This window comes from Notothenia rossii, assembly GCF_949606895.1.
Source record: "Notothenia rossii genome assembly, chromosome: 6".
In the NCBI taxonomy this organism is placed as follows: Eukaryota; Metazoa; Chordata; class Actinopteri; order Perciformes; family Nototheniidae; genus Notothenia; species Notothenia rossii.
This window is the reverse complement of record NC_136909.1, coordinates 24,910,079-24,936,735: the sequence shown is the minus strand read 5'-3', so window position 1 is coordinate 24,936,735 and position 26,657 is coordinate 24,910,079. Positions and strand designations below refer to the sequence as shown.

The 26,657-nt window shown below is 43.8% G+C and overlaps 2 protein-coding genes across 6 annotated transcripts in view; both read right to left on the bottom strand.

Moving 5' to 3' along the window:
• Positions 1 to 6,165: 6,165 nt before the first annotated feature.
• Positions 6,166 to 12,688, bottom strand: LOC307045063 (creatine kinase U-type, mitochondrial-like). 2 transcript variants are annotated; one of them, XM_079690549.1, is made up of 10 exons: positions 11,858 to 12,688; positions 10,102 to 10,269; positions 9,545 to 9,743; positions 9,365 to 9,460; positions 9,040 to 9,261; positions 8,841 to 8,926; positions 7,953 to 8,076; positions 7,541 to 7,675; positions 7,321 to 7,446; positions 6,166 to 6,444 (listed from the first exon to the last, which is right to left on the bottom strand). In XM_079690549.1, exons 2-10 carry the CDS (start codon positions 10,245 to 10,247, stop codon positions 6,328 to 6,330), a joined length of 1,251 nt encoding a protein of 416 aa, XP_079546675.1. In that variant the 5' UTR covers positions 10,248 to 10,269; positions 11,858 to 12,688; the 3' UTR covers positions 6,166 to 6,327. The 2 variants fall into 2 exon arrangements, with proteins under 2 accessions (XP_079546675.1, XP_079546676.1); XM_079690550.1 differs by lacking the exons at positions 10,102 to 10,269; positions 11,858 to 12,688 and having other exon boundaries at positions 9,040 to 9,286; positions 9,545 to 9,582.
• A 600-nt stretch (positions 12,689 to 13,288) lies between these two features.
• rasgrf2b (Ras protein-specific guanine nucleotide-releasing factor 2b) overlaps positions 13,289 to 26,657 on the bottom strand; it is a 48,771-nt gene continuing 35,402 nt past the window's right edge. For all 4 annotated transcript variants that reach the window (XM_079689485.1, XM_079689484.1, XM_079689486.1 and 1 more), the window contains 9 exons: positions 25,466 to 25,578; positions 25,023 to 25,083; positions 24,286 to 24,389; positions 22,725 to 22,809; positions 22,431 to 22,628; positions 22,124 to 22,203; positions 21,923 to 22,040; positions 21,764 to 21,832; positions 13,289 to 15,396 (listed from right to left, as the gene is read on the bottom strand). In XM_079689485.1, the coding sequence (XP_079545611.1) occupies positions 15,304 to 15,396; positions 21,764 to 21,832; positions 21,923 to 22,040; positions 22,124 to 22,203; positions 22,431 to 22,628; positions 22,725 to 22,809; positions 24,286 to 24,389; positions 25,023 to 25,083; positions 25,466 to 25,578 (921 nt within the window). In that variant the 3' untranslated portion in view covers positions 13,289 to 15,303. The remainder of the gene's footprint in view (positions 15,397 to 21,763; positions 21,833 to 21,922; positions 22,041 to 22,123; positions 22,204 to 22,430; positions 22,629 to 22,724; positions 22,810 to 24,285; positions 24,390 to 25,022; positions 25,084 to 25,465; positions 25,579 to 26,657) is intronic.

Here is a 26,657-nt window from a genome sequence, read left to right as displayed (position 1 = left end):
CTTGCCACCCCCTAACTCATTAACTTCATCCAACCACACACCCCTACCCGTCGAATCAGGTCTGCTGAAGCTAACCTACAACAGCCCATCAGGACAAAGCTGCAGCCCCCCCCCCCCCCCTCCCTCTGGAACTCCCTTCCCAGCCACATCCGAAAGGCCATCACTCTTGAATCCTTCAAAAAATCTCTCAAAACTAACTTTTTCAATCTAGCTTTCAAACTCTGATCAACAACTACTGGAGCGGTGTTGGTTCTCAGTCTCACTATTAACTATAACCATGAGTAGCATTGTAGTAAATGGCTAGCTAAATACTGGATAGCAGGCTAGTGGATATTGCCACTAGTAGTCAAAAAACGGCATGGGGTTGCCTTTAATATAGCACTTTAAATTGCACACTCAATAAGTTAATTGCTTGCCTTAGCTGTTAGGGGTACGCCTCCACCCCATGTACATATACAATTAAATATGTATATATATTGCAATTGATGAAAATAAGTCCTTGGCAGTCAGTAAAAGCGATGACGCATGCATTTCTCCTCGTTTTTGTAATCCAATCAGTTCCAGAGAGGAACTCTGAAATAGCTTTCATAGTGGTTGAATCATAATTAAACCGGTTTAATACTGAGAGCACAGAATAATACACCACAACGTTCTAAAACTGTAATAATACAGGTTTGCTGTAATCTCTTGCATACTGTACAGCTGTGGATCCTCAGTGAATGCTCAGCTCTTAATGGGATTACCCCACAAGCCTCAGTGCTCTTACTCCCCTCGACTTCCTTCTAACTCGCTTGCTTTTGATCTTCTCCTTACGTGGATATTAATCTCAAATCTGCTCAGCCGTTATGATTCAATTAACCAGCGGATGTCTTTTTTTCGCTCGATCTGTTGCAATTTTCAGTCTTCATTAGAGAATGAATCACACAAGAGAGATAAAGTCTGATTATGTGTTTCTTGCACTGGGAACAGCAGCCATGAATGCTCTTTAATGTATTTATAGTGATCTGTGATGGTGGACTGGAAATTAGTTTGCCACTTGTTGGGCTTAAAGGGTTAGAAGTCTTCATGGATGAGATGTGACCCTGTACAGAAAGAGACATGCCTGCATCATTATTAACATTGACGTAACAGAAAGAAAAAATTATGTTTATTTAAGATATTATTTACACTGGATCGGTTAGTGAATAAACCACAGATGGAAACATCTGCCACTATTCTTTATGTCGCTTTGTTTATCCCTTTCAAAAGTGCTGTTCTCTATTTTCTTTGATAGTGATGGTTTATAGAAAAATTGTATGGGCTGTTATAGAAATGAATTTACATATTAGGGTAACATTAAATTGGAGTACAAAGTAGAATACTTAACATGACGGTCTCTATTAGAGAATTGCATACATGTGTCCTATTGCTAAGTGTTTTTTGTGTACTTGAACTATAAACATTTATCAGTTATATGACAGTTATATTCAGACGGTGCTTCAAGGTTTAGTTAGATCTGTTACAGGGTAAAAACAAAAGTAAAGAAGTCCTGATAAACAGTGGGAAAAAGATGAGCCTTATTGTGCCTCATCATAGATAACAACTGTAAACCACAAACACACCTTTGATGATGGTGCCTTATGGTGTATGTCAGGGGTGGGGAACTTTTTCCTCTCAAGGGCCATTTCAATTTTTACAACATCCTTCGAGGGCAGTACAAATTATTGAACTCAACGTCTGCTTAAAAAACTCAAATCACAGCCCATTCATTTCGCGTTTCTTTCATGCTGTGCAAAGAAAAAGCAACCTCTAAATCCAGATATTTGACCATGACCCGCGCATTCATGCACCATGGCATGACCACCAAAACAGAAAGATATGGACACAAGATGTGTGCAATTGTATTTAGTTTCATATCCATGTGGACATGATTTAAGTGTGGGGGGGGGGGGGGGGGGGGCGGATCTAACCTCATCTAGGGGGGTTTGGGGGCATGCACCACCAGGAAGATTTGTTTTAAATGTTGAAGTTAAAAGCCAGTGCACTTTGAGAGCAACATGAAGAGATCTATGGATACATCTCTCAACACCCATATGAAACAGAACTGTAAGCAGATTTTTTTCTTTATGGATATTTTACAAATCACTTCCCTTTTAAACTGCATTCTTGTTTATTAATAACAACTTTTTTTTACTGTCATATTAGTATTGTATACCTGTTTACTTTATTCTCTTGTTTTTCTATAACGATCATATAAAGATGTGCCTTTACCTCACTGGTTGGAGAAAAAGCTTCTTATATTCGTTAGCATAGCTAGATAACCAGATGCTAATAACAACAACGTTATTGACTGTATGATCAGTATGACAGATGAACAGATCGCCACTGGGCTTTCAACTAAAGACACAGCCACGCAAAAACTGCGGCATGTGTACAGCTCCTTATGGGTATTGCAATTTGTGAAGTCCCGGCCCGGAGCCGCGTTCTGGTGCTCTCCGTTAGAACTACACTCCTGTCAGACGAGACATATACCACGTGAGGACACGTTAGGCTCATGTTGTGTTCAAGGACCCTGACCTTGGCCAGGAAAAACAAGCTTGTTTGATTATTTTGCGGTCTAGATTTCTTGAATTTTTTTCTTTTTTGCGTGTGTTTATAAATTACCTCGAGGGCCGTACCAAATGGTCTCGCGGGCCGTATACGGCCCGGAGGCCGGAGGTTCCCCACCCCTGGTGTATGTGAAGGATACTTGACAATTGCATGTTGAATGCTGAGATGCTTATGGTGAATCCTACATAAATGCCTTTAGTGTAAAAGAGGCCCTATTGTGCTTTTTGGGGGGTTCCCCCTTTTCTGTAGTTTGTTATATACGTTTTTGTGCATGTAAATCCCAAAGGCCACGCCAGAGGGAGTTTCTCTCCCATGCACTCCCCCCGCCCCCCCCCCCCCCCCCCCCCCCCCCCGCCTGAAACGTCTCCATTGTAGTCCTTTGTTTCAGGTCTCCCGTTTCTATTGGATAGTGCTCCAACACATTGTACCAATTTTTAAATACGTAGTAAAACTAAATATATGTTTTATGATGACATGCATTTGGTTCATATCTAGATTCTCTGAACTGATTTTAAAAATCTAATTTGAGAACTGATACTCAAACCAACTTGGTGGTCACAGTATATATTTACCTATTAATAATATTCTCACCATTCCTATGTTTGTGGCACCCTTTGATTATACTACCCTCTACTGTCTGGTTTCATCAACTACACACGTGATAATACATGGTATTAAAAGGAGAAAAGCGACTTTGTTAGATTCAGTCTGAAGTAAAAAGGTGTGGCAATATTACCAAAAGTTGGCAAATTGTCAATGATATTTGAAAATAAATCAATATTTATTTTTGCATGACAAGTTTAAACGTGGGACATTTAAATATGCAATTATTAAAAATGTATTTATACAGCCTATGTATATTTGGAAGTACTATAAATACAATAAGACACAATTATACACGTAAACATCAAAATAATTAAAGATGTACAGTGTGAAAAATTAATTCTTCTCAATGGTCCCACCCGATTTTAGCATTCACCGGCTTCATTAAGGTCTCTGAATGTTTAAAGATTACCACTGCCTTAAAACTTATTTGATTAGCAGTTTCCTTCACATTTGATCACTTCAAAGAGCACAGCAGATTCAGATTTCTAAAGCATGGAAAGGTAAAAAAGAGGACATTAGACTTCAAATGAAGAGTGTGATGATAGCTATGGGCATTAAAAGGAGAGGGACAAAGACTCCAGTGTGTTTCGCTCCGTTACATAGGTCCCCAGCACAGCATCGGACACTCACAGAATCCACGTTATTGCACACATCACTTCTCATGCATTCTTTTGTGATCAAATTTTCAGCAACTGCAACAGAGAAGAACGGGAAGTATTACATTTTATAAGATAACATATGTGATAATATTCACAGAGGTTCTGGCTACTCAAATCACACAATAATATAAAACATAATAATAACATATCAAAGCCACAATATTGTGGGAAATGCAACATACCGATGGAGGTGCTGCAGCGGTCATAATGTTCAGCACAGTCCCAAACATGAGTGCAGGAGCCAGGGTTTGCACTCCAGCAGGTGAAACACTTTAACCCACACACTGCAGGCAAAGCAGAATTGATATTTTTTACAATGACCTCAACCTACTGATTTTTAGATTACATTTTGTGATGGCTGCTCATCTTTACTGCTCTTACCTCCTGACAGCATCATACAGATGATCCCCAAAGACACACACAGCCTCATTTTGAGTCAAATGGAAAGCCAAGGAATTGAAAACTTGTCCGACCTCTGATGATGTCAAATGAATGTTATCCACTTCCTGGTGTATTTTATATCCACGGACAAACTAGTTATGTTTGGATAGCTCAGAGGGGAGTATCCACCAGTTTTCCTTTCATGTTGACCATTTCTTTCATGTTTAATCATTTATTTGTACCTGGTTCTCAAAAGTCGTACCAATTCATCATCAATAACAGTTTCAAAAACATTCCTGTGTCGAGGAATGTTTTCTTAACCTGAGTTACATATTTGTTTTTACATGTTGTCAAAACACTTGAACCATCTTTGTTGAAGCTGAAGCTGCCACTCCTAAAGGTGTAAATGTTTAACTAATTGCTGTTTCAACAACCAAAAAACCTTGGCAGATCTTTATTAGAGCTATGGAGTTGCCTATTAAAGTCTGCATGTATGCTATCGTGGTCGAAAATACCAGTTAGTGTAAACACTATTCGTTCTATGTGATTTACAATCTTACATATTCAGTATCCCTGCTGACAAAATCTAATTGTATTCTCTGTCAGATAAATCCTAGCCTTATTGAGATTATAATAATTGCAGCATTACACCTCACCAACACACACTCATATACACACTAATCTTGTTAATGCAGATTTCTAATGGCATTAGTAGATCTACGTCATTAATCAGCTGCCAGAAAAGGCAGAGCAACTAAAAAAAACTCTAGAATTTAGAGGGGCCATTCACCCAAATAATTAATTAATAATTTCTTAATTTAATTTGTTGTGCTTTTATACATACAGTTTAATCCACAAACCTTCTTTCCAAAGCATCTACATAAGATGAAGTAACTTTGTTATACTGTAGTGTCGACCAGCCCACTCTGTTTGTTCTGTCTAGTGTTTGCAAGGATCTTAACCTTTCACCCCTGGATTTGAGGCGTGTGGCGCAGTGGACTAGTGCGTTGGTGTTCTGATCAGGGGGTTCAAACCCCACTGCAGTCAGCATGTCGTTGTGTCCCTCGGCAAGACACTTCACCCCAAATTACTCCTGTGGGGATTGCCCACAGTATTGAGTATGTAAGTCGCTTTGGATAAAAGTGTCTAACAAGTGACATGTAATGTAATGGATTAAAGGCCTGAGACAGGTGAGGTCTGGATGCCAGGTTATCCACCGGCTGCTGAGAAGTGATCTATCCTTTTGACACTTTTTTAGTTATTGATGCTATTTCTTCACTTGCTGCTGTAACAGTGGCTATTATTCTTTGTGGGTCAGGACAAGCAGGGATTCAGCACATAGATATAGAGTTGGAAAGTTTGTGACATTAGTGTGCAATATATAGCTTTATTTTATTAGGACTGGCAGTCAGCCTTGGCCTTTTTCTGAGGGATAGAAAGGACTAGAGTGAGTAGGCGTTGTTGTTGTTGTTGTTGTTGTTGTTGTTGTTGTTGTTGTTTGCACTTAAGTTGTGCTTTCTTTTCTGTTTTACCGAGATTACGCTCTTTCAAATTACCTTGTTTTTATAAATTGCTTAGACTATTTAATTTATTGTAACATGTTATTTTTTAGATAAACACACATAACCTGGCTACATTTGATGTACAAGTGGAGGGAAAAATATTCGGATCTTCTACTTGACTAAAAGTACTAATACAATAATTCCACTTCATGATAAGTAAATATATACAAAACTGTAGCAAAAGCAAAATGTAATTAAAGAAGGGAAAGTAAAAGTTCTGGTTATGCATAAATGACCCTTGAGAGAGGTTTGACTTGGTCTTTCCTTATTGGATTTGGAGAATATATCCTTACATCGTGATTCATTTTCCAAAACAGAGTCTAACACCACCAACATTGTAGGACATCTGCCAAAAATACACCTTGTTTTGTCAATCAAGTTTATTTACTCTAGAATTAATATGCACGTAAATTATTTATTGTAAGTAGGTACAGTGCTATACAGACCATGAATATCTTTTTAGACCAACAGTTTAATTAACGGTGGTTGGAGTGCCTACTCTTTTCCAGGATTCCCTGCAAAGGTGATGTTCACTTCCTGAACTGAGGGATGGGGGAGGGGATCTTGATGTCCTGCCCCCTCTCCAGCCTCTTCTCACATTCGATCAGGTAGTTAACTCCATCAACCACTAATTGTACCAGCTCCACCTGTGAACATATTGTCAAAAATCGTGGTTAGAGTTTCACAGGTTCAGGTTACACTTACAGTTATATTCAATTATGTATTATGGTCCTGAACTTTAGGAACTCTTAAGTAGTATTCATCTCACTGAAGTTCAAGAGTCATTACATTACAGTCCTGAGTCTGTGGGATTTATAAGCAATAAGCAAAAAGTGAAATTAGCTAGTGTGGTGGGGAAAAAAGTGAATATTTTGTTAAACCTATCTTTTTTACTTTTTGTTAAGTTACAATTAACTTTTCTACAATTGCAGGTACATCTAGAAATTTCGCAAATAGGTGGATTTTGAAGGTGAATGCAATTTGTGTCGGAACTAATGCCATGTCCATGTCTAATAAATGAAGATGTTGAAAACAGTTGCTGGTTGATCAACTCTTTAACATGTGCAATCAGGTAAGAAGCATTTTGAATACATTATATTTTGTATATTTTTAGAGTCTCATCGCAATGCACTATACCCCCACCCTTAAATGGCTGTCTAGCAAGATTAACTAACTCCACGAGACTTTTGCTCCCTGAGCCTTTCAGGAAGGACTTCCTCTGCTTGACTGTGGTGGCAGACAACCATTACCATGTCCTTGATAATGACCTTTAACAGACCTAATTGGAAGTGTCCATTGGAGGCCGTCCTCACAGTCTGTAGGAAAGAGCCGCAGGAAGGGCTCAGCTCAGGAGACAGAGGTCTATTAGCTCACCTGGCATATGCCTGGATTACAGATTAAAGAACTGCAGGGGATATTCTTATTCAGAGCACCTGTTAGGATGTATGCTGTCCTCTCTGTGACTCTGCCTTTGCCTGCCACTAAATTCTACTTTTACTTCAGCTTCCACTTCAGGTGATTACCTCTGACTTGCCGAGACGGTCGTGGTTAGAGATGTCGACGGTGTCTCCAGTGGCCGCCGTGTCCACACCACCAGTGCCTCTCTTCTGAAGCCTCAGGTTCTCCAGGATCTTTTTGAAGCGAGGGTCCTTAACAATAAACATTAAACATCAATATGTTGAGAATACAGGAGGAAATATGTGTTGTTTGAGGGGAACCCCCAGTGTTTTTCTTTTGCATTACCCTGCTGAGCATGGGCAGACGGACATGCACCCCCGCCCTTAGTCCAGTGCCCAGGTTGGAGGGGCAGGTGAGGATGTAGCCCAGACGGTCATTCCACATGAACTCCCAGCCTTTCTCCTGAATAAGATGCTCCACCTAAAAATTACAAGAAAGTATTGTATTTTTACTTTTTGGAACACATTTGAAATATAATTTCAATAGACTGGAGATAAAATATTATTCAAACAAATAAGGCTCTGCTTTTTTTTCTATTTTTGATGTGGTAATTCCAATTATTGTTTTAATACAGCCTCATACTGTAGGCAATCATATGTAAGTAGTGCTACTGCAAGTACTAATATCAATACTTGCACTTTTTTTTTCTTTATTTAGGGAAGAGAATGACTAAAATGTTTAAAAACTTTACACATACCTGTTTAAGTCCTCGACAGAACCTTTCAAACACTCTCTTCATGTTTCCTCCTTTCTCCATGGATATGATCCTTGTGTGGTCCTCCTCATTGATCCAGAGTAAGAAGTTCTTCTCGTTGTTGTGCCTGAAACCCCAATAACAGCAGAAATGAATTCCAATTCAGAGCTGGGTTTTAGTATTAATACCAATCTGAATCTGATGATACAATTGAATCATTCAGCAGTATAAATGTGTTTTCAGGCAAGACATTGGCTATCAAGGCACAGGTAGGGAGGCGGGGGTCTGAGTAACAGTATTATATCAACAAGGACATTATCCTGCATTTTGAGTTATGTAGGTAAAGGAAGTAGAGAGGCCAGAACATTTTTGCAAAGAAGAGTTACATTTAATTAGTGCAGAGCAGTATTTTAAAAGCACGGAAAGGATAATTAAGGCACAAGTAGATTACTCATCAGTAATGGAGGGTATGGACGAGCTGCAAGCAAACGCATCAGTGTTCTACCAGTGATGTTTTAGGCAGAGGAAAAAAAAATGTCCATGTATTGTGAGACTAATTAACAATAAAGCACCATTGTTGTTTGCTGGTTATTTTAAGCCTTGCAGCAATAGGGGAATGCATTTCTTTATAAACTGTTCTAGAGTGATTTTACAGAAAAACTGTGTAATCTAATTCTACAGTATAAGCCACTTCTCTCTACTCATATTGGTCCTGCATTGTACGATGTTGGTGTCTAATAGTGTCTGTTGTCAGAAGATATTTCCTAAATAACCCTTTGCGTCCAACACATTGATAAATGTCATCCAATACGCTACACTGCTTTAAAAGGATGTTTGTGACTACAGCCAATCAGCACTGTTTATTTTAGACAGGGATTTGCCTCGGCTTACCAGATCCCACGAGCATCAGGCCAATCTCTGGCCATCCCGGATGCAGTCAGCAGAGGTGACACAGGTTTATCAAACAGGAGGTGCTCCTGCCAGTGAAGGGACAGAGGAATCATGGGGAACATTAGTTGCCAACATCCATCAAAAAACCAATAGAGATACTTGTCTCTGAGTGTGTGCGAGGGTATGTTTGTGCATTTACATCAATAAGGTGTTGCTGCTCTCTATCAGACATATCTCCCAGGCTGTAGTATCGCCCAGCCAGGTCGCCCTTCAGGCCGGACAGAGCGGTCACACAGACACGCTCCACCTCACGGCGCTCAGAGCGCGAGCATGCAGGGGGGAGACTCAGTCCGCGGATGCTACGCCCGGTACGGACACGAGATGACAGCACGTAGCGCTCATCAAACATTCCTGAGTTGATCTGAGGAGGTGAAAGCATTACGTCACTGCGTGTGGGAGTTTGAGCAGGTTATAGGAGGAGGATGGAATGGAGAGAAATTAGTTAAAAGAAATGCTGGTATAACCTTTGAAGCATCCAGGTCAGTGGGGTGCTTCATTGTGCGGGGATCGTAGCCATTGTGTCTATCCTTGATAACAGGGTCAAAGAGCTCAGCAAACAGCTGGTGGAGAAAATAAAACACTCAGTTTCACATCTCATTTTTAGATTGTAGACACAAAAACACACTGCAAACATGAATTCCAACCTCGTAGCTCTCCTCGTCTCCAGCTACCATGCCCACAGTCTTGATAAAGGGGTGTCCAGGGTTGTCCACCCCGGTCTGGATGCACTGGTCTACGGTCCACTCGTTGGAAGTGGTCTTGTCCCTCAGGTGTCCATAGATGGTGGGGGTCAGGGCTGCTGCCATGCAGTTGTTGTGCTTCCTCAGGTCAGGGAAATCAGCGCTATTGGAATAAATAAAAAAAACACTTACTTATTGTTTGGACAAGAAGCTTTACAACTTACAAAACTGTTTTCAAGTTTGTAACCAAAGACCAATCACGTTATAAATCATTTAGTTTGCTTCAGCATTTTGAGAATAAATTCATACATGTCTGCATTTTTTGAAATACATTTCTTAATAAATATTATATAATTTTATTTGTTAGATTAACTGTTCCAAGGAACTTGATTTGTATGTATGCCATGCATTGTTTTTGAATGTAACTAAATGATAAATTGATTTAATATCTCTTATTTTATGGAGAAATAATATAGGCATTTTGGCTGTATGGAGATTATTGAAGAAAGTCACATATGTACCTGGGTGGATAGAGCTTCCTCCTCTCAGCTGCATCAGCAGTGCTGTCACAGAGAAGATATCCAGACGTCAGAGAGCCAGCTCCCACGCTGGCCAGAATCACAGCCGTGTTACGGCCAGATATCATGCGGGTGAAAGAGTTCGCCATGCTTACCTGTTCTGGTTATTACCTGGTGAAAGGTCAGAGGGTAAAGTTGATTTTCCATTAACACTGCGTTTTTCTTAACGAAAAAAGGTTACAATAAAGTACATTTATGTACATCTTAGTCTGTGACAACATGTAAGGATAGGATTTACTACATTATTATTTAACTATTTAATATAAATAATGAAAATCCTGCATCATAAATACTTTTAATTTAGGTTTACCAAGAATACTTCAAAGGAATTGCTTTGTTTGTGTATTGTAATGGGAATGCATGACTTTCACTTATAACAAAGTATTTTTACAGTGTGGTATGATAACCTTTACTGAAGTAAAAGATCTGATTACGCTGTCTACCACCAGTTTGCTGCTGACAGTCATCAAGTATCATCAACAGTTATTACTTGAGTACTTTAGTTTACCTCTGAATACCAAAGTGTATTTACACTGCTTGTGGTTATAGTTGTTTTATCTCCTTATGGAGTTATATATGACAGCCTATGTGTTTATGTTTATTTGCTCCTCTTTACTACAGCATCCTGCCTGAATGTCACAGAAGGCATGATCTAGAAGAACATTAACACACATCTTCAGACTAGACAACTAATGTCATTAACCGATCAAGTCCTCAAGTGACAGATTACAGGATTTCAGGATGTTTGCTGTATATTTGCACATCACCCATTAAACATATTCTATATATGTCTTAATCTGTATAGGTTGAAGTCACCTGGCCATCACAGCCACACACAGTATTTATAGTAGCAGTTGGTGAGGTTAAGCTGGAGTGCCAGTTTAGAGGTGGCATCAGCCCAAGACAACACATGATCCTCTCTGACAGTCTGGGCTGCTTGGCTGAGTTTACACAGGAACAATGTAAAGACAGAGAGTGGGCTTTAGGTGAGGAAGACTAAAATATAGAAAGTAAGTGAGAGGAAATTGAGTTTGAAAGGAGCTGTGGACAATGGATGTTGGATGTATGAAAAGAAAGACTTGTAAAGGAGCAGGAGTTGGTGATTATAGTAAAGGAGGAGTGAGGGTCAGTTGGGATTTCACAAAAGGTTAAGAAGAGAGTGGAAAAGGTTGGATTAGAGAGAATCTTGTCCCAGACTTGAAGATTAAATGAAGAGGGAAGGTAATGAGGAGAGGCACTTGTGACATGTGATGTTTCTAAAAAGAGGAAAGACAAAAGGGAGGGGAGCAGTAGTATACAGACTACTGTCTACCTGCTGATATCTGGCAGATTAAGAGGCCCTAATGCAAAAGGCTGCTGTGCCGTGCAGACCACATGTAAATAGTGGGCATGTAAGAAAAAAGATGATGAACACTCTGTGTTTACAAAGCTATTTGAAACTTCCATCAAATATCATTAGAACAAGTGATCAAAAATAAATCCTCAAAGTCTTATGCATACTCTACAACAATATAAATGTTTTTCTTTCTTTGAAATCACCTTTTCAGAGGACAGTCACAAGTTTGATAAAAAACAAATAAGTGAATAATGTGTAAAATGCAGCCTAAAAGCTGTAAGCAACAATTTTACTCCCCACTGGAGAGGCAAGAAACATAGACAGGGCTGCAAGAAAGGAGAGGATGGGGAGTTTATTGCTCACCTGAGGGTTTTCTGAAGAGTTGAGGTGGCAAAGGGCCTGTGTGTTTCCTGCAGCTCAGTCCGGAGAGGCTCGATCTGCAGAATGAGAGCAGACTGAAGAACAGAGACGGGATGGGTGCACTGGATAAGGATTAGCCTCTCACTAGGCGTCAGACAGAAAATCCTCTTCCTACTGTCAGTCAGCATGTCTGTCAGTTTGGCAAACGTTACCTCCCATGCCAATCAATGGCATCTAAAATTGATATCATCACCTATTCAATAGTGTCTCTAATTTGGATGCCTTCTACTTATTGTATTTCCCAGCAATTCAAGTACAGTATTAATGATTTTCACTTACCAATAAGCTGCTGTCTTAGACTGGAAAGGGCTGTGATGTCGCACCAACAGCGTTCTGGTAAACTTTGACTAACTGTCGTCCAACTGTCGCTTGGAAACAGGAGTCATGTTGGTTAATCTGCTATAAAACTCCCGCTGAGACACAAATGCTTGCAACCTACAACTGCCAGCCTCCAGTTGGTTTATCAGCACTAAAAACGGACAGCAGATCCCACACTAACAACTTGTCAAAGTTCCTCGACAGCATTTGGAACGATGACTTCATCGCCTTGCAAACACGCTCAACTTCTGATTCACACATCACCACTTGTTTCTTCACACTCTTCTTCTCTCCCTTTCATTCACGCTAACATTATCTCCTGCAACAAAAAAGATCAATGTAAGTTGTTCTAACAGTGAATAGTGAACGCACATTCATACTGTAAGTCAGTGTATTTATATTAAAGCTGTTAAATATTATAGATAAGAGTTATGTAATTAAACATTCCATATTCCATATTGATTGTTAGCTCACATTAATAACATGCTTACTGTCTAAAATCATTTCAGGGGAAATTAGAGAAACACGTTTTTATGTTTTTTACACTTTTTGGTTTTAACCATTGAGGAGCAAGGAACGGTTTATATGTTTTGTACACGGGAGGCGTGTGGCGCAGTGGATAGAGCCTTGGTGTTGGGATCACGGGATCACAGGTTCAAAACCCACTGCAGTCAGCACGTCGTTGTGTCCCTGGGCAAGACACTTCACTCCAAATTGCTCCTGTGGGGTATGTAAGTCGCTTTGGATAAAAGCATTTAACAAGTAAAATGTAATGTATACAGGTCATCATGCCTCTGCTGTAGCAAATAGCGGGAATCCTGTACATGACCACCGGGTGGCAGGATTGCATCATTGCCGGATTACACTACGTGACGATATGGAGGCCTAAACTGTTCCCTGATCAAAGCAAACATTTATCTCACATTATTTTAAGTGTGGTCCCACATTGTAGTCCATTGAAAAATTGACAGAGTTTCAAATGAAGAGCCACTGTTTAGAGGAATCAGAAGGAACCTAATATCTCAATGATGCATAGCTCGAGAAAATACGCAAACATATAAGGCATGTTGAATTTATTTCTCCTGCACCGCGAACAATGAAAACAAATACACAAAAATGAAAATACAATACAAATGTGGCATCCTGTATGTTAAACAAACACTTAGAAATACAGATGCAGTGCAAAAAAAGGTTGTGTTTTTTTAAAGCAAAGCCTCTAAACATTTTCTTTAATCAATCTGGAACAAGGTTATTGTTGGATGAATATTTTTTTACTGAGGAGTGCATCACTTCCAACACTGCTACTCCATAACGATAGACTGATTTGCAGATGACTCGAGCTGAAAGATGTGATGTCATAAGCTACACTAAGAGACAAATGTGCCAGATTTGATGGACAAAATTGTATTTCTATGCCTTTAAACTGAGCCTCCTGACAGATACAGAGACAATATTAAAATAGAGAAGCAGAGGGAGCGTCCAATTAGACATGCACAACATGCAGCTGTTGTGTACATGCAGGACAACTATGTTGATCATATCAGCAATACAGAAAACATTCTGGTTATTCAAATGCTACATCTTTTTAACGTTCAAAAGACATCGTTTTTTTTCTTCAGAATAAAGTGAAACAGATATCTTGCAAAACAAGAGGCTGGGATGCAAAACTAGATTTCAACATCAAAGCAAGATAGACAAAAAACTACAACGATAAATTAATATTCACAGCAAAACAATTTGTCATCAATCATATGATAGGTGTGGAGTCACTTTATACAAAATAGCATAAATACATTATCTGATGAAATAAATAGCATGGTAAATAACGATCATACTGTCACTCAAGCGAAGCTACATCTCAGAGAGTGCAAAAACGGTCCCAGCTTACATCCAAGAGTTACACACTAGGACTAACTACACACGTCAGTATCTGACAATTTGTAAAAGCCAAAGAAATCAAAGTGCACACATACCAAAGCTTTGGGTCGGTTATTACAATGTTTAAACACTAGAGAGATATTTTCTGAAATGGTTTTACTGTGTTTACACAAACATGCTACTGTTTAGTCGACATTACCTATTTTCTTAAGAAAACATTGTGGGGAAATTGACCTACACTAGTGGAAGGCACTGATAAATGTTTTAATTTCGTATCATTCATGAGGACATTTTTTTTAAAGAGCTTCCAATTGTAAATGGAGGGCTTTAGACAAAAACCTACTATAGACAAATACAGAATTCAGTTTTTCTACAATGGAAACATTAGCCACTTCATCAAAAATAAATCAAATTTCTATTTAAAATTATCCAAATTATAGTATATTTCCACAATATATTTAAAGGCTTAAAGGCATCTTTTCATACCTAGCCCACTGAGGATGCATAGTGGCTTAGAGTCACCTTGGTTAGAGTGAAGCATACTAAGCTGAGGGTCAGGGGTCAGGTTGAAGGCCATTTAGACAGTTACATCCCAAGCTGAAATCATGCAAGTTTTATGCAGTGACCATCATGACATAAAGCATTTTTGGGGGGCTTATGCTCCAGGACATGGCACGGAAATGCGCAGGCAACAGAACACAGACAACAGCACAGAGACACGAGCTCAGACATCTCTCTGACACACTATCTGTATATGCTACATCTCTGTTACATCCACTGTATTACACTCATCCTACACTCCATGCTCTCAGCCTTTCCTGCACTCTCAGGCTGTCTGAGGAAGTGTGATGTCATGCGCACCACATGCTCCACTGAGGAATGATGAGCGCACACAGCGACATTTTCTCAAAACCCTCACACAGTGCAACTAAAACCTTTCCTCCTCTTTTCCTTGGAGATTATAACTCCACAACCTTCTCATGCTCCCTCATTCCCTTGGAAAAAAACAACCGTCCAACCGTCATACTTGACTCTAAAGATATCTCTCACTTCAGTCAGTATCGCTCTTATCTTCATTTCTATGCTGCTCTCAAATCTCTCCAATTTCCTCCTGATTGATGAGATAACGTGGGCGTGTTGCCCTCGGGGGGTCCAGGTCTGGCAGGCTCCCACTGGCCACAAACAGCTGTAGCTCAGGCAGGGAGCCTGGGCTCGATCTTCAGCGAGAGATCGTAGAGTGTGTCTTCATCCATGATGAGAGTCTTATCTAGCAGGTACTGGGTCACCTGGACAGAAAATATCAAAGGGGGGCATATTGTCCTGAACAGCAAAATATTTGTACATCTATGGATTATTTTAGTTGTTTTTAATTAAAGACTGAATTGTTTAACTTTTTTAGCAACTAGAGGACTAGATGGTCTTGAAAGTCTTAATAAGGAATAAATAGAAATGGACATGCAAATATGCAGCTTAATTTAAATTAAATGGAAATGTTAAATGGCCTTTACTTATCAGGTCTTTTCACCCCTCAAAGCGCTTTACATACTACGAGTCATTCACATTTCATTCATGCAAAGCAGTACCAATTAATCTATGAGCTAACATTCATACACATTTACACATCATTGACCATCAGGAGCTACTCAGGGTTAAGTATCTTGCCCAAGGATACATCAACATTTTGACTGCACGAGCTGGGATCAAACCCACAAAATTCTGGTTAAAAGACGACCGCACTGCCTCGCAGCAACAGTTGCCACAGATTTTATCGTCCTCTTTGTCTAAACTACTTTGCACAGTTTTCTGATTGGTCCAGCGAGGGTGAATTGATATTCTCTTGATGTTTCAAATTTGGTATATCATAAATAAGGCATTTTAAATCATTTCACATTAGATAACCAGCACTTCCGCAAAGGATCTTTAATGTCAAACCTTAGGCGCTTTCACACCGCAGTATTTTTCCCACAAAGGTTCATGAGAAGTCAGTTCATCAGAACTCTTTAGTTCTGATGAACTAAGTACAGATCGCGTTCACCCTGGGGGTGGATTAGGCAAATGAAGCTGAAGAGTTTATCGCCGGCCACAAGAGGGCAGCGTGACTGCTGTCGCTGCCCGGTTATGCCATGCTCTGACCCGGTAGTGCCGAGCGGCCATTTTAGTTCAAACATTGTTCATTCACTCCGCCTCGAGTTGAGACGTTCGTCCACTCATTCATGATGTCGTCATCCTTGTCAATAAATTACCGAAACTGACATTGAGGAGTGTGTTTCTTCATGACGACACCATGGTCGTTGTTGGATGCCCTGTCCCCGGCTGCGAGTTCAAATCCGATGACTTGTCTGAAGCACTCGTCATTGCTATATTGACGATTCATGGAAGTAGCCACCAGCACGCAGCGCCTGTCATGGCCGCGCCAGCCCAGGCCCCAGCCCCTCACGGCCCGAGACTCGATCGGCCCAAAGTTGATGTGGGCGTGTCAATAGAAGAATGGAACGTGTTCATCCGCCGTTGGAACGTATTCCACGCCGGCTCAGCCATAGGGGACGCCCAGGCCCCCTTCCAGCTGTTTCAGTGCGCTGGGCCTGTACTTGGAGACAGCCTGTTGAAAGCCGTCCCCGACGCCGCTTCCGGACCCTTGCCAGACCTAATCACCGTCATGCGTTCCCTAGCTGTCATCCCAGTCGCTACATGCGTCCTGCGCACCGAACTACTTCGGTTACGCCAGGAACGCGACGAGACATTCCGTGCATTCGCTGCCAGAGTGCGGGGTAAAGCAGAGACATGCGCATATAATGCGGTATGCGAGTGTGGTAAGGACGTGGACTATACCGACCACATTATCCATGATGTGCTGCTCAATGTCATCTATGACTCTGGGGACAACTGACGTCCTGCTCAAGCCAGTTAACGACGTAATTGCACTCGTCGAGAACAAAGAGATGGCCCGTAACGCTCTCCCGTCGTCCTCCCTATCAGCCATGTCGTCATTCCGGCGCCTGAAGACGACTCCCCAGACGAGCCCCGCCCCGAGCCCTGCGGACGGGGCTAAACGTGCCTCGTGCCCGGAATGTAAGAGCGTCTTTAACGTCTTTACAGAGGAGCCTCGCGGGTGGAATCCTAAGCCTCACCAGGTGTGCATCGGCTGCTACAGGGCCCGCCGACGACAGAGGCGTCAACAGCCGTCATCCGACAGTCAACAGGCCGCCATGGGGTCGGAGCTGGTATCCCAGGTCTCGTCGGTGCAAGCTGGAGCCCGCCCTGGCCGACGTCGCGGGAGCCTTCGCCGACGCCACGCCCCTACGTCGCACGGCTGTGTCAACAGGCCTGCACCTATCAGACTCGAGCACCACATCTTCTCCAAGGGCGAATGGAGGCGAGCCAGGCTGAGAGACCACCCCCGGGCATTAATCACCATCTCGATGGACATGCCAGTCGGGCTGAGGGATGGCACCAGCAACCGGGGCTCGGCCGACGGAGCTCGAATATCGGCCGTCGCGGACACTGGCGCGCAGTCGGACCTTTGGTCTCTGGAGGAGTTCTTGGCCTGCGGTTTCGCGCGGGACGACCTGCGACCCGTCAGCCTCAGCCTGTCGGCTGCCAACCGCTCCCCTATAGCCATCGAGGGAGCGTTCTTCGCTAGGCTCTCGACGACCGTACTACATCCTGCCGTTCCATGGTATACGTGAGCAGCTCAGTCCGGGCCATGTACCTCTCCTACGAGTCGTTGCTCAACCTCGGCCTCTTGCCCGTGAACTTCCCGTCGGACGAAGTTGCAGGGGGGCCCAAGGATAGGCGTAGCCCTGACACGGCTGACACGCCAGTCCAGCCCCTGTCCATCAATGCGACGAGGTCAACCAATAGCGGCTGCGTGGGGCCAGGTGACCCCCGGAACGCCCAGTGCTCATGTCCTCAGCGCACCCCGGCGCGTCCCGCAGCACTGCCGTACCCTTGTACGCCAGAGAACAATAACCGGATGAAAGGTTGGCTACTCGGGAGATATGCCTCGTCGACATTCAATACTTGCCCCCATCGGGCACTACCATGCATTGAGGGGCCACCTATCGAGATGCACGTGGACCCCGCAGCTACGCCTAAGGCATGTCACACCGCGGATACAGTGCCTCTACACTGGCAGCGGAGGGTTCACGATGACCTCCTGCGGGACGAAGCCCTTGGGGTCATTGAACGCGTGCCATACGGCGAGCCGGCGGCGTGGTGCCATCGTATGGTAGTCACTCGGAAGCACGACGGTTCCCCCCGCAGGACCGTGGACCTCTCCCCCCTCAACAAATTCTGCCAACGTGAGACCTTCGCCACTGAGTCCCCGTTCCACCTTGCACGCCGCGTCCCGAAGGGCACCTGGAAGACCGTCACGGACGCCTGGAATGGCTACCACAGTGTCCCCCTGCGTTAGTCGGATTGTCACCTCACTACCTTCATCACGCCCTTCGGCCGTTGGCGCTACACCAGGGCACCACAGGGTTTCCTGTCATTAGGGGATGGCTACAACCGTCGGTTTGACGACGTCCTCTCGGACTATGAACGCAAGGAAAGTTGTGTGGATGACACCATCCACTATGACACCGACCTGGAGCAACACTGGTGGAGGACCATCGACTTCCTGACGCATGTCGGCCGGTCGGGCATCGTGTTGAATCCGGACAAGCTTCAGTTCGCGGAGAGGTGCGTCGACTTCGCTGGCTTCAGGGTGTCGGAATCTACCATCGAACCGCTCCCAAAATACTTGGACTTCATCCGGGACTTCCCGACCCCAGGCTCCACGACGGACATCAGGAGTTGGTTCGGCCTTGTCAACCAGGTGGCTAACTACGCCCAGTTGCGTGACACGATGGCTCCATTTAAGCCGTTCCTCAGCCCACGCTGTGTGTTCCTATGGTCCCCCGTTCTGGAGGAGGCCTTCCAGACGTCCAAGCAAGCCATAATGGAGGCCATCCGCGAGGGCGTGGAGATGTACGACATGCAGAAGTGTACCTGACTCCGCCCTGACTGGTCCATGCGTGGCATTGGCTACTTCCTGCTCCAGAAACATTGTCACTGTGCCTCGGGCATACCGGACTGCTGTCCAGGAGGGTGGAGGATCACCCTCGCAGGTTCGCGTTCCCTGTCCCCTGCGGAGCAGCGCTATGCGGCCGTCGAGGGAGAGGCCCTAGCTGTGGCCTGGGGCCTGGAACAGACGCGGTACTTCAAGCAGGGCTCCGACAACCTCGCCGTGGTCACCGACCATAAGCCATTGGTGAAGATCTTTGGCGACCGTACGCTGGATGAGATCACAAACTCGCATCTGTTTAGACTCAAGCAGCGCACCCTCCCATGGCGCTTCGACATTGTGCATCTGCCTGGCAAGAGCAACTATGCTGCTGATGCCACGTCGAGGCATCCTTCCCCCTCGGGCTCAGCGAACGGCCTCTCATTGGGGCTGCCGAGCGGGCCTCACGCCGTGGAGTCAGCACTCATGGCCTCCATCCGCAACGACGCACGGGAGCTCGGAGCCGTCTCTTGGCCCCTCCTTGGCTGATGGATGCCTCGGCCACCTCCTCCAACTAATCGAGCAGGATGGTGGGATTGACGTTAACGACCCTGCCCTGGCGAGTCTGTCATCGGTATGTGAGTCCGTCTACGCTCAGGACGGCGTCCTGCTCTATCGGGACCGCGTCGTGGTCCCCCCCGTCCCTCCGTGGGAGAGTCCTTCGGCATCTCCATGCCGCTCACCAGGGGATCTAGGCTATGGGGCAGCATGCCCGAGCCATAGTTTACTGGCCCGGGATGTCCGGGGACATTCAGGCCACCAGGGACGGGTGTGCAGACTGCAACCGCAATACTCCGTCACAGGTGGCTAAACCCCCCCGGCCGTCCTCACCCCCGTCCACGCCATTCAAGGCGGTGTTTGCTGACTTCTTCGACTATGGGGGCCGTCACTACCTAGTTGTCGGGGATCGGCTTTCGGGCTGGATAGAGGTCCTGAGCTCTACGGCGGGTACTGCCCTGGCGGGCTCAGCTGGCCTGGTCCAACACCTCCGGTTGTTCTTCGCCACCTTCGGCGTACCGGAGGAGCTCTCGAGCAACGGTGGCTCGGAATTCAAGGCGAGCCACACTGAGGACTTCCTCCGCTTATGGCACGTCAAACACCATGTGTCTTACGTTAGCTTTCCGCAGTCGAATGGGAGGGCGGAAGTTACGGTTAAGACTGCTAAGCGCCTCCTGATGTCCAACACCGGCCCGTCGGGCAGCCTTGATCAGGACCGCTTCCTGCGCGCTATGCTGCAGTTGCGTAACACGCCTGACCCCGACTGCGACCTCTCGCCAGCACAGATCATCTTCGCCCGCCCCCTTCGTTACTCGCTCTCCTTCGTGAACCGCCTCGAGAAGTTCTCGAACCCGCATATCTGCCTGCTATGGCGCGAGGCATGGGCGGTGAAGGAAGACGCCCTTCGGACCCGTATGTCCCGTACCACCGAGTCTCTGGGGACTCACTCGAGACCGCTCCGCCCATTGGCACTTGGCGAAAGGGTATTCCTCCAGAACCAGCAAGGCCCGAGCCCCCACAAATGGGACAGGTCAGGGATCGTGGTGGAGTCGCCGGGCCACGACCAGTATCGGGGCAGGGTTGACGGTTCGGGACGTCTGACACTGCGCAACCGGCGGTTCCTCCGTGCCTACACGCCAGCCACACCCTGCGCCCTGGAGCAGTCGGCTGCGCCGTCGCCGCTGCCCGCTGCCCTGGGTTACCAGCCCCCATCTATCCACCCGGGCTGGGCGACGCCCCAGGAGATTGCTCAGCGGCCGGCTGTTGGACGACGCGACTCGGCTATTGGCGCTTCCACACCGACGCCTGCTGATGAGGCATCCTCTGACCTCACTGTTCCTACGGGTGCCTTCCTGGGCGCACCGCTCCCGGTGCCGCAGTCGCCGCCGACGCTGCCCCAGCCGACTCGGCCGGGCCGCGTGAGGAGGCCGCCTGCACGTTACGAGCCCGAGTCCGGCAGCTGGATACGGGATTTAGACCGTTAATCTATTCCGGCCCATAGCTTTCCGGTCTGGTGGGGATGAAGAGTTTATCGCCGGCCACTAGAGGGCAGCGTCACTGCTGTCGCTGCCCGATTATGCCGTGCTCTGACCCGGTAGTGCCGAGCAGCCATTTTAGTTCAAACATTGTTCATTCACTCCGCCTCGAGTTGAGACGTTCGTCCACTCATTCATGGTGTCGTCATCCTTGTCAATAAATTACCGAAACTGACATTGAGGAGTGTGTTTCTTCAGAAGCCGCTGACGTCACTTCTTCTTCTGCTTTGGGTTTACTGGCAGGCCGCAAACAATTTCACAGCGTATACTGCCGCCCAAAATCCCCGGCCGGAAGTCCCCGGAGTTGGGGACTGACATTTCGGAACTATATCGGAACTAAAGTGGGAAAAGTACTCCGGTGTGAACGCGGCTCTTGTGTTAGAGGTAATTAAGTTAATCTTGACAATTGATGATTTTTCTGCCCCTTTTTAAAGAACTTCAGAACTCTGTTTTTTACTGTGCTATATAATAAAGTTATTTTTTTAAATAGTTCGTACATGCAATCACGGTCTACTTTGCTGATGTTACTGAGAAAAACAACTCCTATTGTGAAAATATCTAAGAGACAAGTACCTTGGCTTGATGCTCTATTCTGTAAGGAGTCTGCTGAAACTGACGGATCTCTCGGATGATGTGGGATATCTAAAGAAAATGGGGAAATTAGGTGGACATTTTAAGACAAGTTTACACGTAATGATAATTTTCATATTTTGTATTCATTTATGTGCCTACCATCCTCATTTTGGAGAAGTTAACAAGACCTTCGTCTGTGAAGTTGGGTGTCCCCTCCTCAATAAAGGCCAGATCTGTGAGATACATTCCCAGGTATGGCACACTTGGAGGGTTGCAGCTGGAAAAAAAGTGTGAAGGAATTAAGCACATTATTTGCGTTCATTTTGAAAAATGTATAACGATTGATTTGCCAAGTCTCACTTTTTCAGGGTCTCCCTCAGATTTTTAAACCTTCCCTCAGATGACACAGTCTTCTGTAGTTTGTCCATCAGTGCTTTAGTCTGGACAAGATCACAAATATGTATTTCATTAGACTATTTAGAGCAACAAGAAGGATCATGCATTAAGCCAATGTCCTATTACTCTTAATAAAACAAGATGAAAATAAAACTAATTTGCTCCTGCCTCTGAACATCGCAGAGACCAAATCACTTTTTGTAACCTTTTAAGATCCGGTAAACTCTATTTTTTTAGTCATACATAGAGTATTGATGGGGAATTATTCCACCTGTTTGCTGATTTTAGCCCAGGTCTTCTTCAGACGGTAGATGGCGCTGCGGTTGAGTGCAGATGTGATCTCCAGGACTCCGTTGTAGTTGTTGAGACAGCGGCAGATGTCGGCCACAGCGACCCACTTCTCTATGGAGTTGGCCCTGGAGCCCACATCAGTGTGGGTCATAATCTGGGATGCCACCAGGTTGCTCATCTTCAAACGGAGAAGAAAAGAGACCATGAAAGTTTGGTGTTGGATATTTAAAGGGTCAAAATAAAGTTTTATAAATAAAGACATTTTGGAGCTTACATCATTGAAGTGTTGAGTAGTTTTCATGATGTATGGTGTCCTCTCTGTCTTATCCACCTTCATCCAGCCCTGTCCCAGGAACTCTCTAAGAGAGGGGGCAGAAACATATGGTGAGTCAATTTAGATCACAGACAATATAATATAGCAGTAATCCAAACAGGTATGAGTAGCAAAAACGAATCAAAGGTCCCATGACATGGCCATTTCTACTGATCATAATTCCATTGTTGAGGTCTACTAGAATAGATTTACATTGTTCAATTTTCCAAACTCACATTGGTTTTCTCATACAGCCTCTCTGTATAGTATGTGTATTCACTGAATTTCACTCTCTGTCCTAAACGCCTTGTTGGAGCTCCTGCCCTCCCCTCCCTGTGAGCCCACTGTGCTCTGATTGGTCAGCTCGCCCACTGGCTCGCTGCTGCGAGGAGCTGACAGTTTGAGCTGGCTTACTGGTGTGGTTTCCTGCTTGCTGCGAGACATCTTGAATGGATGCGGGAAAGGGGGGGTGCTCAGGGGGCTGCAGCAACCCCATCTGCGAGGCTCCACTAGCACCCGCATCCCCCCCGCACCCCCAAACACGGCACAACTACAGTGTAAGCGTGCCACAGTGTAAGCGTGCCACAGTTTCGCCGCGCTGCGAGGCTCCACTAGCACCCCCCCCCCCAGTGCGTCACATTTTCGCCGCTAAAAGAGTGTGTGTGTGTGGAACTCCACGGATTGGTCCATTTGGACCAATGGGTTCATTTGGGTATGGTCACTGTACCCAGGAAAAAAACTATGGAAAAAGAGAAATCTTGAACGAGGCGTTCTGGGGCAGCATAGACAGGTATTTTCTGTGTTAGAGTTTTACTCGCTACAGGGTGTACTTTGAGGGTTTGTGACTTTGAAGACCGTTTACATGCAGAAAAACCTTCATAACACACAAGGGGACGAGTAAAAACCGGAAAAGCATGACATGGGACCTTTGAGTAAAAACATTGGTCTAATAAACGCTGTGGAGAAGTCAAGAACTGAACTAGGTGAGCATTGCAATAGTGTTGGAGGAGAATCTTGCATTGTCATCTAGCCAAATGAAATGTTTTGGGAAACTACAAAACACACATTTATTTCCATCAATTATTTAAAAGTTGGCTGTGTTTGTTATTGTTTTAGCTGGGGTATAATTCCATAAACTGACCATTTGGATACGTTTTATTTGGCCCCAAAAGTCTAAGATATCTTTTGTGTCTAGGGCACATAAGAAATACATAAAATGGGGATACATTAAGACTTTTTATCTGTTTTCATAGATACAGTAAGTATACTGTATATGTTGTTTTAAAGATAAATACACATTTGCAACCGTAAAAACATAATGTAGAGTATAATTAAACGTAATCCCCCATACCTTACACAACCAGCAGTAAAGGAAACATGGTGATGTCCATATCTAGTAGGTCAATATCTAAAGTAAAACCTGTGGTGATTAACTGGTCTTGTAATTATAAGCAGTATCCAAAGCTGATTTAGTTTAGTTTGGCATGATGCAGATGAGTGTGAGATTTATGAGAGGACTGACTCATAAGGAATGCTTCTGAAGACAATGTGATCCAGAAGAGTGATCTGCTCTGCCAGCTCCATTGCTGAGAGAGACTCGAAACACTCTGCCTTCGGACAGTCGGCCTAAACACACAAGCACACACACACATAAACACAAACACACCGCACAAATGAATTTCTACACCAGATAACAAGGAGTTATAAATATCTAATAAAGAGACAGGCTTTGATGATGACAGTTGACAGTTTCCTGGAGACCGTCACAGTCATACAATGATGGGTACTAGGCAATGCTTTTCACATCTTCCAAAATAAATGTGTGTGGGTGTGCTTGTGCTTGTGTGTATGTGTATGTGTATGTGTATGTGTATGTGTGTGTGTGTGTGTGTGTGTGTGTGTGTGTGTGTGTGTGTGTGTGTGTGTGTGTGTGTGATTCCCTGTCTTGATTAAGCCAATGTCATAAACCAGAGGCACTCATGACTCCTGATTATTTTTTTATCTCTGGGAGTTTATAAAGTATTTATTGAAAATCTGCAAGTACTTTATTTCATCCCAGAGAGGATCACATTGTATTCAAATGAAACAATTAGATTTTTGTATTTATCTTGGGGGGGAAATAAAAGCTGCTGACTCAGCTGGTCTGTGTTACATTATGCAGTAAAAGTCTGCAGTTTACAGATGCTGCATTGATCCAGCAGAATAATATCATATCCGAATTATAATGAAGTCCTGACAAGTTTGCAATGACGCACTAACCATCTGTAGGATGTCCTCTATCCTCAGCTGGGCATCGTCCTGCTCATCGAGAGAAAGGGCACTAGAAGACAAAGTGGAATAGAGTAAAATTCTACTGAATAGTACAGGAATTTAATTTAATTTAATAGAATAGATTGGAATAGAACAGAATACAACGGAACAGAAAATAAACTTTCATATAACGGAAATGAATGAAAGAGAATAAAATAGAACAGTATACAATATAGAGCAATGTAGCAGTATTGAAAACATCTAATATAATAGGACAGAGCAGAATATAGCAGAACAGAATACAACAGAAGATTGAACAGAATAGAACAGAATAGAGTACAGTAGAGCATTGCATAATAAAATAAGGGAATGTTTTCATGCTAATTTATTACATAAGACAATTTTATCGAGGGACATTTTAAGTGCTTCATACGCATGCTGCATGCTTGTACCTCAGTATGTTGGCAGTAGCTTTTCTCTCCTGAGGCAGAAGGTCAGGATCTCTGAGCACCTCCTCCAGGAGACAGATCACCGACATCTTCAGCTCCCCGTTCATCTCAAAGTCCTAAACAAAAAACAAAACTAAATGTTATTGCTCAAATGAACCTGAGGAACATGCTAAGGATTCTCCAGCACCCATCAACTAGCACAGTAACATTAAATGTTCTCACTTGCTAATTATTTTCTTCTTGGTCTAAATTGTTCTTTTTCTTCAAACTTTGTTGAAATCTTAGGTTAACATGTTGTAGTGATTTACATTTAGAATAGTTGACCTAATTTAATTGATAGTAATTATATACATACTGTAGTAGAGCTTGAATTTTCATTTTATCTAACATTTTTCGCATTGCCATAGTTTAGTAATTGTTAAGGTTTCGGGACTGATGCACAAAATACAGAGAAGGGAATGTATTATACTTATATTACTGTTGTGTCGTCCAACTGTTGTTTGGGTGATTAAAGTAGGTTTTATCCCAAAGGTAGTTGTAATGCATTGAGAGAGAAAACTTTCGTGTTACAATCTGAAAAACGTAGAATGCATTTGTAAAATAGCAATATGTCTCTCTTGCACTAATCCATCCAATCTAAAGACTGATAAATTAAGCTGACAAGGCACTGATGCAAAGATATCTTTTAAATGTATCCTGTAAATCTCTTTTAGCCACATCCTCCTAATGGCCTATTACACTCACTCGCAGTATCAAATGTATGGTGACATGTCTGCATGTGAAAAATGTTTGTAGTTGTATGTGTGTACTTATTTCTAGTCTCCACCTATTAGTTTGAGCAATCATCAATCACTGCTCTACAATCCTTTATGTCTGCTGACTGTACATCCTCCTCCTGTACCCCCTCATTCCTTCCAGCCATTACTGCTTCTTTTCCTCTCGTTTCCCTTTCACTCCCTCCCCAATTCAACTCCCGTTCAAAGGTCAGTTTTAACAAGCTCTTTGGCCTCCCGAGCTAAAATGTGAGTGGGTGTATACGTGTGCGTGTTTGTGCTTTGTCTCTGTGTTAATAAGCCGACTAAAGCTGGCCTGTCATCACGGCATTTTGTGCTATTGAAGAAAATACATAAAACAGATCGATTCAGTTGGACTTCTGGGGGGGGGGGAGTAAGGCAATTACTGTGATGTTCACTTC

Coding starts and splice junctions, on each gene's coding strand:
- LOC307045063 (XM_079690549.1), bottom strand. CDS start 10,247: ATGGCGAACTCTTTCACCCGCATGATATCTGGCCGTAACACGGCTGTG. Junction 8,077..8,840: donor CCTGATGCTCGTGGGATCTG/GTAAGCCGAGGC, acceptor TTGGGGTTTCAG/GCACAACAACGAGAAGAACT. Junction 7,676..7,952: donor TCTGTCGAGGACTTAAACAG/GTATGTGTAAAG, acceptor TGTAATTTTTAG/GTGGAGCATCTTATTCAGGA.